General features: G+C 51.1%; 1 protein-coding gene across 6 annotated transcripts in view; it reads right to left on the minus strand.

Moving 5' to 3' along the window:
* Positions 1 to 16,804, minus strand: part of PPFIBP2 (PPFIA binding protein 2) — a 145,787-nt gene that overhangs the window by 112,719 nt on the left and 16,264 nt on the right. For 4 of the 6 annotated variants that reach the window (XM_045065865.1, XM_004780164.3, XM_004780163.3 and 1 more), the window contains exon 2: positions 1,529 to 1,622. In XM_045065865.1, the coding sequence (XP_044921800.1) occupies positions 1,529 to 1,622 (94 nt within the window). Of the gene's footprint in view, positions 1 to 1,528; positions 1,626 to 11,981; positions 12,100 to 16,804 lie in introns of those variants that run through there. The other 2 variants (XM_004780165.3, XM_013049785.2) reach the window with 2 other exon arrangements.

Below are 16,804 nucleotides of genomic sequence, written 5' to 3' on the forward strand. Positions count from 1 at the left end.
AGGAAACTGAAGCCTGGTCAGGTAAACAGCTCGCAGTAGAGCTAGGATTTGAGCCAAGCAGCTTGGCTGCAGAGGACCCAAAAAACACAAGGAATCTTCAACATACAATCCCACCCCTATCCCAGGCACCAAGACCCAGAACCCTCAGTGAGTCAGATTCTCTCTGCAGGGTAGAAGCTACAGCAAATGCCTGGCAAGGGGTAATATCAGGTACCCACACACACATCCTGGGCTTTAGCCACATTCAGCTTAAGCCCCCATCCCCAGCCTCCTCCAGCTGAAGCTCTACACGAAGAAGAGCAAAATCCCAAAGAAGCATGTCCGGCATGGCAAATCAGGCTACTGACTTGTTGTTGGGTTAGGGGCAGAAAGAGGACCTGGGATCTTCAGGAAAGATCTCCAATGACAGGTTTATTCTAATCAATATGGTATTGGGCTCCCACTATGGAAGAGTTAAAGAGCCCAAACAGCTCACTGGCAGCCTTTTTCCAATTAACCAGTTTTGCTGGGTCTTTTCTAGGGAGTATTCCTAACTGGCAAATGTGAATGTTAAGTCAGCTATGATCGGTTTAAGATACAATATGGCATAAAGAGCATTCTCTCTCTCTCTCTCTCTTCTCTTTATTTTTTAAGATTTATTTACTGAAGAGAGAGAGGGAAATCAGGACAGGAGGGGCAGAGGGAGAGGGAAAGAGAGAATCCTCAGGCAGATTCCCTACTGAGCACAGAGCTTGACATGGGGCTAGATCCCAGGTCCCTGGGATCACGACCTGAGCCAAAATTAAGAGTCTGATGCTGGAGTGCCTGGGTGGCTCAGGTCATGATCCCAGGGTCCTGGGATCCAGCCGCATGTCAAGCACCCTGTTTAGAGGGGAGTCTGCTTCCCCCTCTCCCTCTGCCCCTCCCCTTACTCACACGTTACCTATCTCTCTCTCTCTCTCTCTCACACATAATCTTAAGAAAAAAATGATGCTTAACCTACTGAGCCACCCAGGCACCCCAAGAACAATCTTTAGGTCATGAGGTGATTTGACACCACATGACCTCCTGAGTCCCAAACACACTGGAGACCAGCTGGGGAAGGGAGCTGACATAGGCACTCAGGTAGCAAAGTCGCCACTTTTGAGTTTCGCTTCAGCTCGACTATGATAAACCATCATGTGCTCTGGCCAGTTTACAGTAAAAGTGATCTTATTGCAGCCAAACTGCCATAGGGCCGGGACCCACGCCACGTCGCAGTTCAAGGCCTGCCACCGTGCAGGTGCGCATGCTGTCTCGGCAGCCCTAACCTCACCCAGGCATCAAAAACTTCCATGAGCCCAAACTCCTACACAAACAGATGGCATACACAATGAAACACAACCCCTCTACCGAGGGGCTTCTCACTGTGCGAGGAAGGAAGGTCAGAGGACAGAAAATGGTTCCTCTAGGATGGAGGGTGAGCTGTGAGAAGGAAGGTCAGAGGACAGAAAACGATTCCTCTAGGATGGAGGGTAAGCTGTGAGTCGTGAGGGCTCCCTGCGCGTACCTGCGATGATCCCGTCCATTTGCTCCAGAGCGGCTTCCAACACGTGGCTGGCATTGGAAGCCATGACTCCTTGCCCCTCGGTCTCCTCCTTCTCCTACTGGAGATGCAAGCACAGAACAAAGGAAAAGTTAGAGAGGTCCACAGGATGCCTGCAAGACGGCAAGCCCTCCTTCATCATCACGCCGCACACCCTCATGAGAATCCTAGCATGGAACCCCCCAATTCTGCCAGCCCCAGAACCTTGCCCTCCTGGCACAAGTGCTCTGTCTCCATGAACTTTTAGCATGTGATCCCACTCACTTCTGAAATTAAGAGAATCGTTAACTGAGTCCCAGGTTCCAGAAGTTGCAGCCAGCACGGGGCAGGGGCGGGGGGGAGAGCCGAGGGCGTGGGGGGGTGGGGGGGTGGGGGCATCCCTGTGAGTCAGGGAAAGTGACCCCAGAGGACATTCCCTGCGGCAGCAGGGATCACCACAGTCTCCCTAGGCACCAAACTATCTCCCGGCTGCCCTAGGCTGGCACCTGCAACGCTTTTGCTGGGTAGTTGTGATCTGGGATGATACCTCCACCACCATTTTCGATTCTCAGATTGTCCAAAGAGCCTGGCCTCAGAAGGCTGCCAGCACAGTGTCATGGGGAACGTTCTGTCCCAGGAACCTGGAGCCCTTCTTACCATTTTAGTTCTACTCTACCCAACACCATGCAGGGTACAGCATCCCATCTCTTCACGACTGAAGAGCATCTTGTCCAAGGACACCCAGTGCAGCCATCGCCCCCCCGCCCACCCACTGATTCTCCCATCTAATGGGGAAGATGGCAGTTATGCCATCTCTGGTCAACTCTGCCTCTATGAAAGGTTTTTCAGCTGAACTGCCTTCCTACAGCCTCTCCTCATTTTTCTTGCTTCCCACCCATTCCCTGGCTGGCAGGGAGAGACTGACAATAGTTTTTGCAATCCCTACCTAGTTCATGTCTATAAACTGAAGGCAGAAGTTGTTAGTTCCTTTAGCAAAAGCCGTGCATGTGCCCAATGGGCATAAGCACTATGGAGAACAGAAGCTGGGCTACTCTACCCCAGGATGGCACTGGTCAGGAAACAGGGGTTCCTGAGCGTCTCTGCTCATATTCCCTGTAGAGACGGACTTTCAGAGAAGAAAGTAAAGTGAGCAGACACAGAAAAGTGGCTTTGGAGATGTTGCGGATGAAGATTTTAGGACCACAAAGAACCACAGGGGACTGTCCCAGGCAGCAGCAGTTCAAATAGTCTGGGTTCAAACACTGCTCTGCCATTTACTATGTGATCTCTGAGCCTCAGTATCCTCATCCATAAAATGGGTATAATACCAGCACTTGCATCACCAGGTTGATGTCATGACTAAATGAGGAATTACTATTTCATAGAAAATACTAATACATCCCTTACAGATAGGAAGTGCTCAATATAAGCTAGCTGTTTTCCTTTTTGTTTCTGAAGTCAGGCAATAATCTCGGGATGTATTTGGGCCAAGAGAGCTCACTGGAGGAGACTTTAAACTCAGTGGGGTAGGCTTAGGGAGGAAGAACCCAGGTAAGTCCAAGAGGCTGATTCCCCTGCATGGCAAAGAGAGATAACCAATGATGTGTGTGAAGGGGGAGGGCAGTGATTCATAGGAGCAAAGGCCAAGAAAGGTTCGGGAACAGGCACTGGGCTTCAGTAGGCCAAGAATCATTGCACAATCAACTCGGGAATGAGAATGGGAGCTTGCAGAGGAGGTGGGAGCCTAATGGGCACCTCAGGGCTGTGGCAAGAACCAGGCAAGGCTGCAGCAAGGAACAGAGCTGCCCCTGCTGAGAACAGCAGCCAGGACAGCTGGAGACCCCAAATGCAGTGTGCAGATCTCAGAGCTTGAACAGAAGCAAGCTTGGGGGGAGTAGGGAGAAAGGAGAGGGAGCAGGAAACAGGAAGCAGGGGCGGGAATGGGTAGCAGAAGCAGGACAATGATCGGCACATGCCCACCTGTTCAGAGATACTGAAGGTCTGAAATACTTCCCTCTAAGGACTTCCTACTACTTCGAAAGAAAAATCCAAACTGCTCACTCCTGGGGACCTATGAAACAGGCAGTGTAGGAATCTGGCCAGGCCAACCCCATGCTGTTCTCCCCACTGCTCACATTCCAGCAGCATTGGTCTCCTGTCTGCCCCCGAAACACTCCAAGACCTCCTCTGTAACTTTCCACCTGCCATCCCCTCAGCCCTGAGCACGCTTTCCCAGCTCTCTGCATGGCTGGTTTCTTCTCATCTTCCAGGTTTCAGTTCCCATGTGTCACCTCCACCTCGAGCAGCCCCTGTGAAGCGCAGCTATTCTAAAGTATCTCGTCCATATACTTGCTTTCTTGCCAACTCTACTTGCTCGCTCTCCCCATGGAGGCAGGGGGACTGTCTGCCCTGCTCACCCTATGTGCCCCGTGCCTAGCAGAGTGCCCAGCATGCGGAAGCTTATGAGCAGATCCTTGTGAGTAAATGGGTAGGCACATTCCACCAACGTCCCCTGAACCCTGTGCCCTCAAGGACCAGGCAGTCTAGTGAAGGCAAAAGTATAAACAAAGAATTATGACGCAGTATGGATATATGCCGACTGAGGCAGGTGTGCAGCTTCCCTGGGTCTTGAGGGATGAGTAGAAGCTTTCTCAGAAGATAAGGGAGAGAAATGTTATTCCAGGCAGAGGGGGTGGAAAAGTAGAGAAGCATGTAAGGGCAGGATGGAGTTGGCAAATGTCAAAATGGCTGACGAGATTCTACTGGGGCAGCCAGCTGCTCGTGATGAGTCAAAACCTTCCACGGAATTTACGTAAGTGTGACAAGGGTAGAGAGTGAGAGGAGCTTGGGAATCTCACCACCACGTCAGGGGTCTAGATGCTGGTACACAATACCTCAAGTGTCCTCAGATGTCAACATGACAGGTTTTTGAGACGAAAGGTCTCTTATTTCAACAGACAGGCCCCACAGGGGGCCTTACTACCAGGGTGACAGGGAGAGGACAGCTGGAAGGTGCCCAGCCCAGAAGGCCCAGGCCATGTCCCCCTGCAACAGAAGGGCCATAAAAGGAGGCGCATGGCCTTCTGCCCAGTGACGAGTTTGTACTTGGCGAACAGCAAGTTGGGTGGACCTGTGGGAGTGGTGTGAAGTGAAACGTGAGTCAAAGGTGTATCATATATACATCCCGGGAGCCTGAGCCAGTGGGCTGGGAGCATTCAGAAGCCAGAACCTGTTTAGGGCAGCTGACAAGCTCAGTTCTAGACCTGCTTGTTCTGAGATGATGGCAGGACACATGGGTAAGAAGGGGCCCCACCAGCCACTGTCATAGGGCAGCTGTGAGGTGTCAGTGGTGTGGGGAACAAGAGAAACCTTGGAAGGGTCAAACATGCCATCAGTGTGAGGCCTCCAGCCCCCATCTGTGAGTGCAGACACTCTCATCAGAACAGGGGAGCCACAGGGCTGCCAATCATTCCCATTCTGGCAGCTAGTGACCACTGTCGAGGTTAAAGCTCCTATCTGTAACACGTGACGGTACAATCATGGCCCTCAAGGACTTGGGGCCTCAGAGGCAAACATGTCAGGCGGCACCACTCAGTGTCTGTTCTTCCCTCCATCTCTCTTGAGAGCCTGGGTTCATCACAGATGTGAGGCTTAAGTCCACGAAGCTCTAGAAGGTGGACACCTGGATGCTCCTGGAGAGAAGCGAGGTGAGAGGTGACAACCCAAAGCAGCTGGGAGAGAGCCACATTCTGGGGAAAACTCCAAAGGCCCAAGGGAAAAGCAGGACAAGCTCTAAGCCGGTGATGGGGAGGTAGAAGTGAAATCACATTTTCTACCAATGACAGGAGACGCAATCAGGGGCCTGACAGAGCACGGACGCCAGGGAAAGAGACAGTGTGCCCAGGGGACACTGTGGCATCCCAGGAAGGAGAGTGGCAGGCAGAGGATGACAGCTCTTAATGACCTCAGTACAGTGACAGTTGTTCTAGTGGCCACAACCAGCTCTCATTTTCTCTGGACACCTGGACTCTTCATAGGGCCCTGCCCAGGATGGTGGAGGAGCAGATGGACTTCTCTCACCAAGAGATCAGCTCTGGCTATAAAGAAGAGGTGGGAAAGGTTAAGAAAATGTGTAGCCTATGTACCATTCACCCTTCCCTTCAGCCACAGGCCTCTCCAGATGCTGCCATCCTACCTGTGACAGTGTCCCACTAACACAGAACCTGACCAGCAAGGAGAAAATGACTCTGTAGCTGCAGCCAATACGGGACAGCCATGTTTTTGGAATGACAAGTGTCTGGTGACAGATGTCACAGCCCACGGAACTACACTACACAAAGGCCAGCTGGGCTCCTGGACATTGATCACAGTGCAGGATTAGGGGTTCTGAAGTTTAGAAAGTTAGTCACAATTAGCCACCCATTATCTGGTGCACTCTCAGGCGGGCGGTAATTTAGATACTGCATTAGCAGTAATTGTAGATTAAGATAAATCTCGGGCAAGTAACCTTGGCTTATCCCACCCAAGCTGAAGTGCAAGCTTCCATTCCATTTTATAAAGTACTTTTCTCTCCGTAAAAGTGGTTAGAGCCACAAGTGTTTCAGGCAGGCTGCCCATGGCCTGGACAAAGGAAGGAATCAGGAACAGATCCAGAGTCGCTGGTATCCGTACTCCTCCAACCAAGGTCTCTATGCCATGGGCACAGCTGAGTCAGAGCTGGGACTGGACTCTTCGGCAGCTGTACCCAGGTGGAGGGGGGAGGGAGGACAGTGTCCCCCCAAGTAGAAGGCAAGGCTTAGGGAAGGAACCCTCAGCCAAAAACCTACCACCACCAAACTTAAGACTCATCACACAGGTCCTCCTTCCCCACACGGCCACCAAGTGGTAAAGAAGCATCATCATATCACAACCAACCAAAGCCTTTTCCCCACAATTTATAGGTTTCCCAGAAACCAGAGCTGTTTTTAAATGGTTATTTTAAGAAATACCTCTTGCTATCCTTATGCTTGGGAGACAGCTTCTTAACAGGGTACAGGGAATTTATCATTTTGGGATAAGAGAGCAAGAAACCATTTTCAGTATTTAAAAAAAAGGAAGATGAAAGAAGACATACAAGGGAAATTGATGGCCAACGTTCTCGATCACATCCCATATCAACTAATAACACCTTTATTTTCAGAGCACAAAGAGGAAAGAACATAGGTTTCATAGCCACAGTCTCAAGTTAAAACACACGCTCTGTGGTATAATGGCTGTGGGTCTTTAGACAAATTATTGAACAACCCTCTCAGACTCAACGGTCTCATCTATAAACTTGCATTGTTACCAGTGAAAGCAAACAAGATCAACCTCAGGGAAATACAGCGGACGGAATTGAACATCTAATTTAGCTATCCACAGCAACAACAGTAGAAGAATTTATTTTGAAAGCCATAAGCTCACAAGGACACGGAGAAGTGACAGGAGACCTAAGGTCAACGGCTCTGCAGCAATGTAAAAGGGCAGCTGGTCCATGTTAGAGAGCTTCCCAAAGCTCAGGGAGAGATTTCTCCAGGAACATAAAATTCACAAGACACCTCATGCATGAGAACACGCAGAGGGGATTTATATAATTAGTAAGGAATTTGTTTAATTCACTGATAAGAAAACAGAAAACCAAGCAAGTGACCAAAGAACTGCATGGAAACCAAAAAGCAAAAGTAACCCCAGACCTTATCTAACCCGAAGTGCCTGGACAGATCAGGCTGGTGGGCAATGGGGTGGGGCTGGAAAGACAGCCAGGATTCCTTACCTCCTAGAGTGCGAGCTCAGAAGTCACTAGATAATGACAACTGAAAAAAAAAAAAAAAAAAAAAAACAAAGCAGCAGAAAGAGCATCTTTTCAGCAATATGGATAAAAATACTCAAAATTTAAGAGGAAGAGCAATGGGGATGGGCAGGCAGGGAGACAACAGCTGTTTTAACAAATCATGTACAATCATTTGACTGTTTAAATTGTGTAGATAATCCTAGTGATCAAAATAAAAACAATCAAAATGACTTAAAAAGGTAATATGCGTGGTGTGCCTGGCACAGAGTGACTCGGTGCGTGCTCCTTCCTCCTCTCCCACAAGTGACTGCAGCTACTCGCTACTTTATCCACCACTGACTCACGTAATCCCCACACACCACTTAGGGACTCTCCCACTTTGCCCATGAGCAAAAAGTTAGGCATCTTGGCTGAAGACACACACCATCCTTCCACTTTACCTCTGAGACAGGAACGCAGTAGAGGGTTGTGAACACGGGAGGGTCTACAATACCTTTACAAAAAGGGTCTACGGCCATACCACCCTGAACGCGCCCGATCTCGTCTGATCTCGGAAGCTAAGCAGGGTCGGGCCTGGTTAGTACTTGGATGGGAGACCTTTACAAAAAGGAACACTTTGGCTGAAAATGGACAGGGGTGGTCGGGGGTACAGTGCACTGGTGAACACAGGAAAGCCAGGTGAGAGATGAAGGTAGCTTGGACCAGAATGATGGTGGTAAATGTTCTAAGTCTTGATATAAGTTGAAGGCAAAGCCAGCAAGCTATACTGACAGAGTGGACATGGGAGAAAGGAGTCAGAATGACCATGAGCTTTTTGTTTTGAGTCTCCGGGAGCCTGGAAGGGCTGTAGAAGCAGCTGGAAGGAAAAGGTCAGGAGATTGGTTCTGGAAATGTTCAGTTTAAGATGCCTAAGGTTTGGGGAGGCAGGGGTGTGCCTGGGTGACTCAGTCAGTTAAGCATCTGCCTTCAGCTCAGGTCATGATCCCAGGGTCCTGGGATAGAGTCTACCTCTCCCTCTCCCTCTGTCCTGCCTAACACGTGCCCCCACCCCGCTCTCTCGCAAATAAATATATTAAATCCTTAAAAAAAAAAAATGCCTAATGAGACACCCAGAAAGATATACTGAGTAAGGCATTTGGAACTATGAGTCTGATGTTTGGAGGTAAGTCTGGCTGGAGAGAATTTGGGAGCCTTCGACACAGAGATGGAATTTAAAACAACTGTATGAAGTAACCTAAGCAGTGTGCGGGGTGGGGTGGGGGGGAGAGCGGAAGGAAGGAAGGAAGGATGGGAGGGAGGAAGGGAAGGAAGAAGAAAGGAAATGCAAGAGGCCCCAGAACTCTCTGGAACACTTCAACAAAGCCATCAGGGAGAAGAACCAACAAAGGGGACAGAGGAGAACAGCCAGGTGAACTGAGAAAGTGCTGTCCTAGAAGTTACACAGAAGGTTCGGGATGGAGAGTACGCAATCAGGAGAGCCAACGTCCGCTGAGTCAGACCAGAGACGGTCTCTTTCCCAGTACTCGCTGCAGGGGTGATCTCGCCTGCTCCCACGGCCTCACCTGTCCCTGCATTACCTCACCCTAGACTCCCACAAGTGCCTCCTACCTGGCTGCTGCCTCCAGGCAGCCCTGTCCATCCCACCCTGCACTAAAGTGTCACCTGACTCAGTGGTCCTCAAACACTGGTGTTCATCACAGTCCCCGGACAACAACACAAGCACAGAGGTCCAGCCTCACTGAAGCAGAAGATGGCCTGACGTTTGTATCCTGCCTAGCTCCTGGGGTGACTCTGATACTGAATGAAGCTGAAGAGCCAGAGAGAGAAGGCAAACACAGCTCCGACCAGGCACTCTCTGCTTAGAAAGTCTCCGGGGCTCAGCATCAGCCTCTAGAATTCATGCCTTTTGCCACATGGACTCAACTTCCTGGGCTGCAACTTTAACTTCCATCACACCGGGCCAACCTCTGTCCAAACCAAATGTCTTCTCATCAGGGGACAGACTATAGTTAGTTGACTGTACCAGTTGCTTTCCTGCTTTTCACCCAAGCCAGTAGCTTTCCTCACTAAATTCCCATCTTCTCTTCTAGCCAGTTCTTGCAGGAAACCAAACTTGACCCTGCCTACCTAAACGTGACCTCCCCTTCTATTTTTCTTTTCAGGAAAGGGAGGAAAGAGGCATAGCAGAGCCATCTCCCCCACACTCTTTCTGTGTCTCAGCCCCTGAGGGCACCCCCATTCTGTAAGCCCTGAGGACATTTACACAAATTCACTGATAAAACTATTCATTGTCAGTGGGAAACCAAAGGCTGAGAGACAGGTGTGCCCCTGACCCATACTTGATACCCACTTCCCTCTCCACACCCTCACACTTGGCAGGCCCCCAAAGATGGTCTTCTCCAATATGCTCCCCACCCACCATGGTGATGCCCCACCACAGTCACCAAGCTGGAACCCTGGGAGTCAAGCCGTGCCTTCCCGCCTCTCATCCACATCCAGGGGGGTCTCCACACCCAGCAAAGTCTCCCTCTCACGTCCCTCCCTTCTCCTGCCCTGCTTCAGGCCACACTATCTCCCATCAGAATGCCAACCATGGCTTCCTGACTGTCTTTCCTACCTACAGCCTCACTCCCACACCCCCCTCCTGTTCCGCCCTGCAGCCAAGCGCACAGGGCTGTTCCACAAACCTCACCGAGGCACTCCAGCCTTGTACGACTGCTCACCCAGCTCGCACTCCAGACAGAAAGTGAAGGACCCACGAGGTAGTCAGGAGCAGGCACTCTTGTCAGGCTGCATTTGGACCCACACTCCTCCTGTCATGGGCTATGTCCTTGGCCCCCATTTCTTAACCTCACTCAGCTGCATTTTCCCTATTTATAAAGCGCAGGTGAAAATATACATATTCTGGGATTACAGGGACTCATAATAATGCAGGCAGAAGTCCTCTGCACATAGCTGGCTGGGAGTTCACAACCACAGCAGCGGTAATTCTCTCAGCCACACTTGGCCCCTTCCCAAGCACTAACCATTTCACCCCACCTGATTTTGCTGTAAGGCCCCTTCAACAAGCACCATTTTAGCCCATGACCCCATTCCACCTGCTCAATTCCCGCTCCTCGTTCAAGGCCCAATCCCAGTGTCATGATTCTAGGGACCCCCTCCCATCCCCCACATGGAAGTGACTGCTCTCTCCCCCTCTCCATGCCCATGACAGACTTCCCTCACAGCACCTGGAACTCTCTAGAGCACTGGCCACTGATGTGTGAGACTCCTGTGTCTCAGTGGTAAGCTCTCTGCGGGCAGGGCAGTGTCTCTGAAAACAAGGGCTCAGCTCCACCTCATGTGTGTGAAGGGACAGACAGAAACACACAGTGCCCCTGAAGCTGACCAGGGGCAAAATTCCTCTCCATCTGTGGTTCTTAAAACAAGTTATTTTCTTCCAAAATACAATGGGACAGGTATAGGATGGACAGTCCCCTTCCACAAAGGAGAACATGGATGAAACAAAGAGGTTGCAGGTCTAAAGTGGAGGTTAAGAAGCTTCCATGGATGCCAGGGGCCCTGAAAGGCCCAAGGCCTGAGGTTCTGTCCAGTCTGGAGGTCTCTGCCCTCAAAGGGAAGGGCCTGATGAGGAGGAACCCCCGCCCCCCCGCCCCGGCAGGGCCCACAGACCGTCTCTGCAGCAGGCCTGAAGGACAAGGCCACAGAGGTTGACTTACCATCAGAACAGAGGGTGATATGTCAGAACACAGAGCAGTGGAGCAGGACAGGGGTCAGGGAGCTGAGAAAGCCGCTCTGGGAATTGCTGATGGCCTAGAGCAAATATGTGAGTCTGATAAAAGGGAAGAGGTGGAGCCTGGATTTCTTGATCTAGGGAACAGAAGCTTAAGCAGCCTCAGGAAAATCCGCCCAGGAGACTAGAAAGCCTCTGAAGGTGAAAAAGCCACTGACCTTGTGGCAGTGGAATCACAGTGTCAGTCACCTCTGATACCAAACATCCGTCTGGTGTTTGACGCTTTGGGCTGTGAACATGTTTTCCACACACAGACTTCTCACTGCCCCCTAAACACCCCAGGTCAGGCGGCTCGGTTTGGTCAGCCAGGGAAGCTGAGACTGGGAGGCGGAGATGGACCAGAACAGCCTGAAGGGCCCGGAGCCCAGGCATAGGCTGGCTGGTGGTGCCAGGGCCAGCGGGGGGCGAAGGCAGTATTTCCTGCTTAGAGTCTTTCTTCCCCAAAGTGCCAGGTTAGTGAGCTGTGGGCACTGGGCATTCCCAGCCCCTCCCCACTGGGCAAGTTCCAAAAGATCCCTAAGAACATTTGTGCTGGAGCCCAGCTCCACGGAACCCACTAGAAGGAGTCCTTTTTCTTTCTGGCCCTCCCACTGAAAACCTAGCCCAAGCCCTGTCACATGTCACTGCTCCTCCACCGAGCTTGTCTGGCACAGCCAAACCCAGATGCTTCTACTTAGGCTCAAGCCGTCCTTCCCAAACCACAGCCCTTCACACAAGGCTCCACCACCCCAAACAGCCCTTCCACCAACACGCAATCCTAGGAGGGGACTCGGTCACACGGTTCAACACCCTCCTCAGAAGAACGCAACAAATAGCATCGAGGCAGACAACCTCACCTCCGGGTGCCGTGAGGCCGGACTTCCTCCCAGGTCAGCTGTCCCCCAGACTCAGGCCAACATCCTCCCTCCTGCTCGCAAGGGCAAGCTTCTGCAGAGAAACACCACCCTCAAAGACATGAGCGTGAGACACCGCGAGCCCAGCCCACAAGGAGGAGCACCGGGTCTGGCCAGGAAACGGGTGTGAGCCAGCGTGAGGTTGTCATGGCTCACGCCCAAACAGCACATTGGACCTTCTGGGCTTCAGGAACACCAAAGAGCTGATGTTGGGTTCCCATCCAGGTCTCTGCTTAATATTTTTAAACACTTGCTTCCCCTTCCTCTGACTGTTCTCACCTCCCATTTCTGCTCTTGACATTCTGCCTCCCAGATGGTCCTTTTCCCCAATTCAAGAGCTTACTGTGTTGAAGAGGGCACAGCAATGTCAGTGACTGAGGCCGTGGTAATCTCAGTGACCAAGGCCACGGGCCTCAACCCAGGCCTGCTGAGGAAAGGTTGGGCAGATCTCAGAAGACAAGAAAGGCAGGTACTCCAGCGAGGAGACGGATCGAGGAGCAGGGCAGGCAGGCCAGAATCTGTGCCTTTGGGAAGAGGGAGCTGGGGAGCCAGACAGTGTCCAGGGGATAGAGCATCACCAAGCCCCCACCAAGATGCCTCTTACCACTGTGCTTATGACAAGTCCATCTGCATCTTCACTACGGTGGGGGCTCACTACAGCCACTTAGAGAACTTGGGATGGAAGGTTCTTTCCCTTCCTTCTGAGAGTCTCAGAAACAGGAAGTCTAAGGGGTGGACATAAATAAGTGTCTCCTTCCAGGCTGGGATATGAAGGACCACGCCTCAGCCACACCACCACATGCCAGAAGATCCCACTGCCTGCCTCGCAGCCCCGAGCCAGCCCCCAGCCAGCTAATGATGGCACGCTACCTTGCACCCTGGTTTCTGCCTGTATGTAAACACTGCCAGCTACAGGGGCTCACAGAGGGTTTCCCTGGGCCGACAGAAGCAGCAGCTCCCGTGAAAATATTTTGTCCTCATTCCCTCATTTAATCTTCCTGGCCATCATATGATGGATAGATTATAATTATCAGGCCCATTTTACAAAAGAGGAGCCGAGATGCAAAGATGCTAAGACGCTACCTGAGGTCACATGGTTGCTGATAGGCCTTCTGTGGAGTCCGGTCTGTCTGTCAGCCAGGTCCCTGCTTGCTCGCCCCACCACACCATCTCACCCTGCAGATCTGCTCTGAGCAGTGAAGGCTGGGAGATGGGAAGCTGGTCTCCATGTCCAAACAGACAGGGCTCAGGGCACTGGGGCTAATAACTAGCTTGGCCCATCACCTAGTATCTTCATGGGGACTGTGTGCCCATGAACCCCCTGAACCCCCTCAATCTGTTACAAGATCATATTTTACTCAGAAAAAAGACAACACAGAACAGAAAACAGTTGTCATAAAAATGCATGATCCATAAAAATCAACACATATATAGATTAATTTATCCATTTAACAAATACAATTTGTACCCATTATCTGTAAGACCCTGTGGTAGATGCTAAGAGAAAATTAATGAATGTTATTGATCTACCAAGGGCCCAAACTCTTTCATCTTTCATCCACGTTAATTAGAATGTAGACGTTGCTTGTAGACCCGGGCCTCTATCTGGGTCCAAATGGCAGAGCCAACAAAATTTGGCTTTTACCAACTTCGACTTCAGAAATGCATAAAATAATGGTCCAATTTTAAAGTGGTCATAATATTCCTTTGAGAGAAGAAAAACATCATTTCCCTGAAATTCCCATTGTCTCTAAAATTAAGTTCGGATGGCAATTCAGTGCGGATGTCAACTTGACAATGTCACCAGCTCAACAGGCAAGTCATAGGTAAAAATCTTCCATGGAAGTGACTTGCGAAGAGAAGATGAGCTTCATAAATCGACCATTTGCCGATCATTTTGTGGATAGTAAGGCTCAATGTGACACGCACTCATTCAAGCGGACAGACAGTCAAAGGGAAGCTGCTAGGTGCCTGGCACCATGGAGGCCCCAGGGATTCCAGAAAGACACATGTGTGCAACAACACAGCACCCAGTGCCCCCCCCGGGGGGGAGGGAAGCTGAGCACGCACAGAGCAAGGCAGCAGGAGGAAGGAGTGACGAGTGCAGTGTGGGTGACTCCAAAAAGCGTCAGAGAGGACAGTATGCAGAAATGCGAAAGGAGAAAGGAGTGTGAGTACCCTAAGGTATGCTGGGGAGCAGGTGTGTGCACGCATGCATGTTGTGTGTGTGTGTGTGTGTACACACTCATGTATACCCATAGCCTGGCATGACCAGAGAACTGGAAGAGAGTGAGAGCAAATGAAGTTAGGACCAGTTTATGAAGGGTCCCTCGCTTTACCCCTTCTACAACCTGGCCTTTACACATCAGGCAATGGGAGTCACTGCCAGGAAGCCTCCCATCCTTTTCCAGCAATAATGGAGCAGGATGCAAGGACCTTCTCCCTGAGAAGAACCAGGCCATGGCAGCCTGTCCCCTCCGCTGATAACCTCAGGAGCCCTCCCACACCCTCCCCTGACTCCATTTCTCCTTCAGCACCCCGTCATTCTGGACAGCAGGATGGGGCCCTGCCACAGGTCAGCAATCAACACACAGGACCATCTCCTGACACCACCCAGGCACCTCCCCAGCTCAGAGCACCTCTGAATCATGAATCACCCCCATCTCCCCCTGCCTGGGGAGGGAGATCTTTAATCTGGCACACCCTTCCTACCAGACTCCCCTCAGTGCACTACCACATCTTTTACTGGTGAGAAACAGAGTCCCTCACTTCCCCTTCTCTCCTCCTCAGACTTCCCCTAATCAAACCCCACCGGAGGCCCAGCCTCTCCATGGTTCCCTCTCTAAACTTAATCTGTCTTTCTCCCCTCTCCCATTCCTTCCTCTTGACCCACACAAACATTAAAGCCTCTGCTTTCCTAAAACACTTCCTTCGGGTACCATCTCACGATGGTACCTTGGCTTCCCTGACAAAGCACTCACCTCCTGTTCTCTCTGGTACCTCCTGCCATGAGGTCACTGCAGTGCCCTGCTACGGTCTCTCCCCCCGCCAAGCCACGTGCACTCTTACTCCTGTGACAGGCAGCAAGGGATTGTTTTCCCTGGCTTCTCATCCATACCCAAACCCCACCCCCACTGTACTCTTCCTTGGGCATTTGGGACAAAACACTCTATGGGTTCTTCCAGGTCCTCCCCCTTCACTAAATGTCCTGTGGGCTGGATTCTGTGCTCAGCTCTCTTCCTGTTTCTTCTGCAGTCGATCCTTGGGCAATCTGTATTTCATCTCCATGTTGAGCACTAGTTAACACCAGACTACCTTGGTAAGCTCCAGACTGAAGTATCCAAATGTTCCTCAGTCTTCTGGCTATTTCTAAGTAGCCCCAGAGATGCAGCACAATCAGAAACTCTCTCAGCGTGGTCCTCTCTCCATGGAGTAGCTCCTTGTCTGCTTGACCTGCACGCCCCGCATTCCCCTGGGACCCTCCCTGGCCTTTCCACAGCAAACAGGTGCCAATGGATTGCTCCAGGCAGGGAGCTCCATCTCCCCCCAACCCCCTAGCTACCCAGCCTATATCCAGGTATCAGAATCTTAGCCTTGGAGGGCCTCCTCTCACCTGAGCCATACTTGGCCTCTCTCACAGCAATCCAGACTCCTGAGTCTGGCATCTAAGACACCTGTTAGCTGACCCCAAACTGTCCTGGACACACGATGGTAATAATAATGGCTGCTACTTCATAAAAACACCCGTTCTGCCCTGAGCTAAGCATGGATAGGTGTCTCCTGCCTCAATATTCATAACTGCTGTTATCCAAATTTTAGAGAAAAGGAAACTGGAGCTTGCAGAGGTTAAGCAACTGGTCAAATCCCACATCCTGGAAGCAGTGAAGATGGGTCTGAACCCAGGCAGTCCAACTCTAAGGTCAAGTTCTTACCACTCTGCAGCCCTTCCTCACCAAGCCTGGCCACTTCCAACTGCATTCTTCTGACCTCCTGACACTCCAGCCATAGGAGAGCAAGCATTCTCCTTCTGCTATGCCTTTTTCACACTGTCTCTCAAGCTAAAGGTCCCTTCTCAAAAAAAAAAAAAAAAAAAAAAAAAAAAAAAAAAAAAAAAAGAATAAATAAAATAAAAATAAAGGTCCCTTCTCTAGTCTCTGTCCATCAAAACTCATTCAAGGCAATTCTCCTTTCTCCAGGACAGCATTCCCACCCCCCCCTGCCCACGGGCACCTCTGCTGGCTCACAACCCATGCTTACACCTCCATCTGGGTTCTTTCCTGTTGCCATGGAGACATGCAATAGGGCTGACATTCTCCTTCTTTGACCTTGCCTCCTGGGGGCAGCTAAGTACCTGACAGAGGGAATGGGGGAAGGAACCCAGCACCTGTGGCTCAGCCCCACCCTTCCCACTCTTTTTGCAGAGTGGCCTTGCCCCAGGGAAGTGGCCTGTCCCCAGCAGGAGGCAGTCATCTAGGTCTCTGACCCAGGTGGATATGCTAACTGAGGAAAGGGACGCACTGGGAACCCTACTGATGACAGTCTCTCAACACCTTTATGAGCCCCACAGCTAGTATCTTAGTCTCTGTCTGACTGACTCCTGCTCTTATTTTTCATCTGGTGCCAAACCCAGAGGACATTTAAGTAGTCTAAACAACTACCAAACACCCAGTAACCTGGGTCACTCTCAGTGAAGGACGACAAAGTAGCACTGGCCATAGGACTGGTCAGTGCTGGTCTGTAGGGCACACTGGTGACTGGTGCACCAT

Source organism: Mustela putorius, unplaced genomic scaffold (assembly GCF_011764305.1).
Source record: "Mustela putorius furo isolate JIRA1106 unplaced genomic scaffold, ASM1176430v1.1 tig00003859_pilon_pilon_pilon, whole genome shotgun sequence".
NCBI classification, from domain to species: Eukaryota; Metazoa; Chordata; class Mammalia; order Carnivora; family Mustelidae; genus Mustela; species Mustela putorius.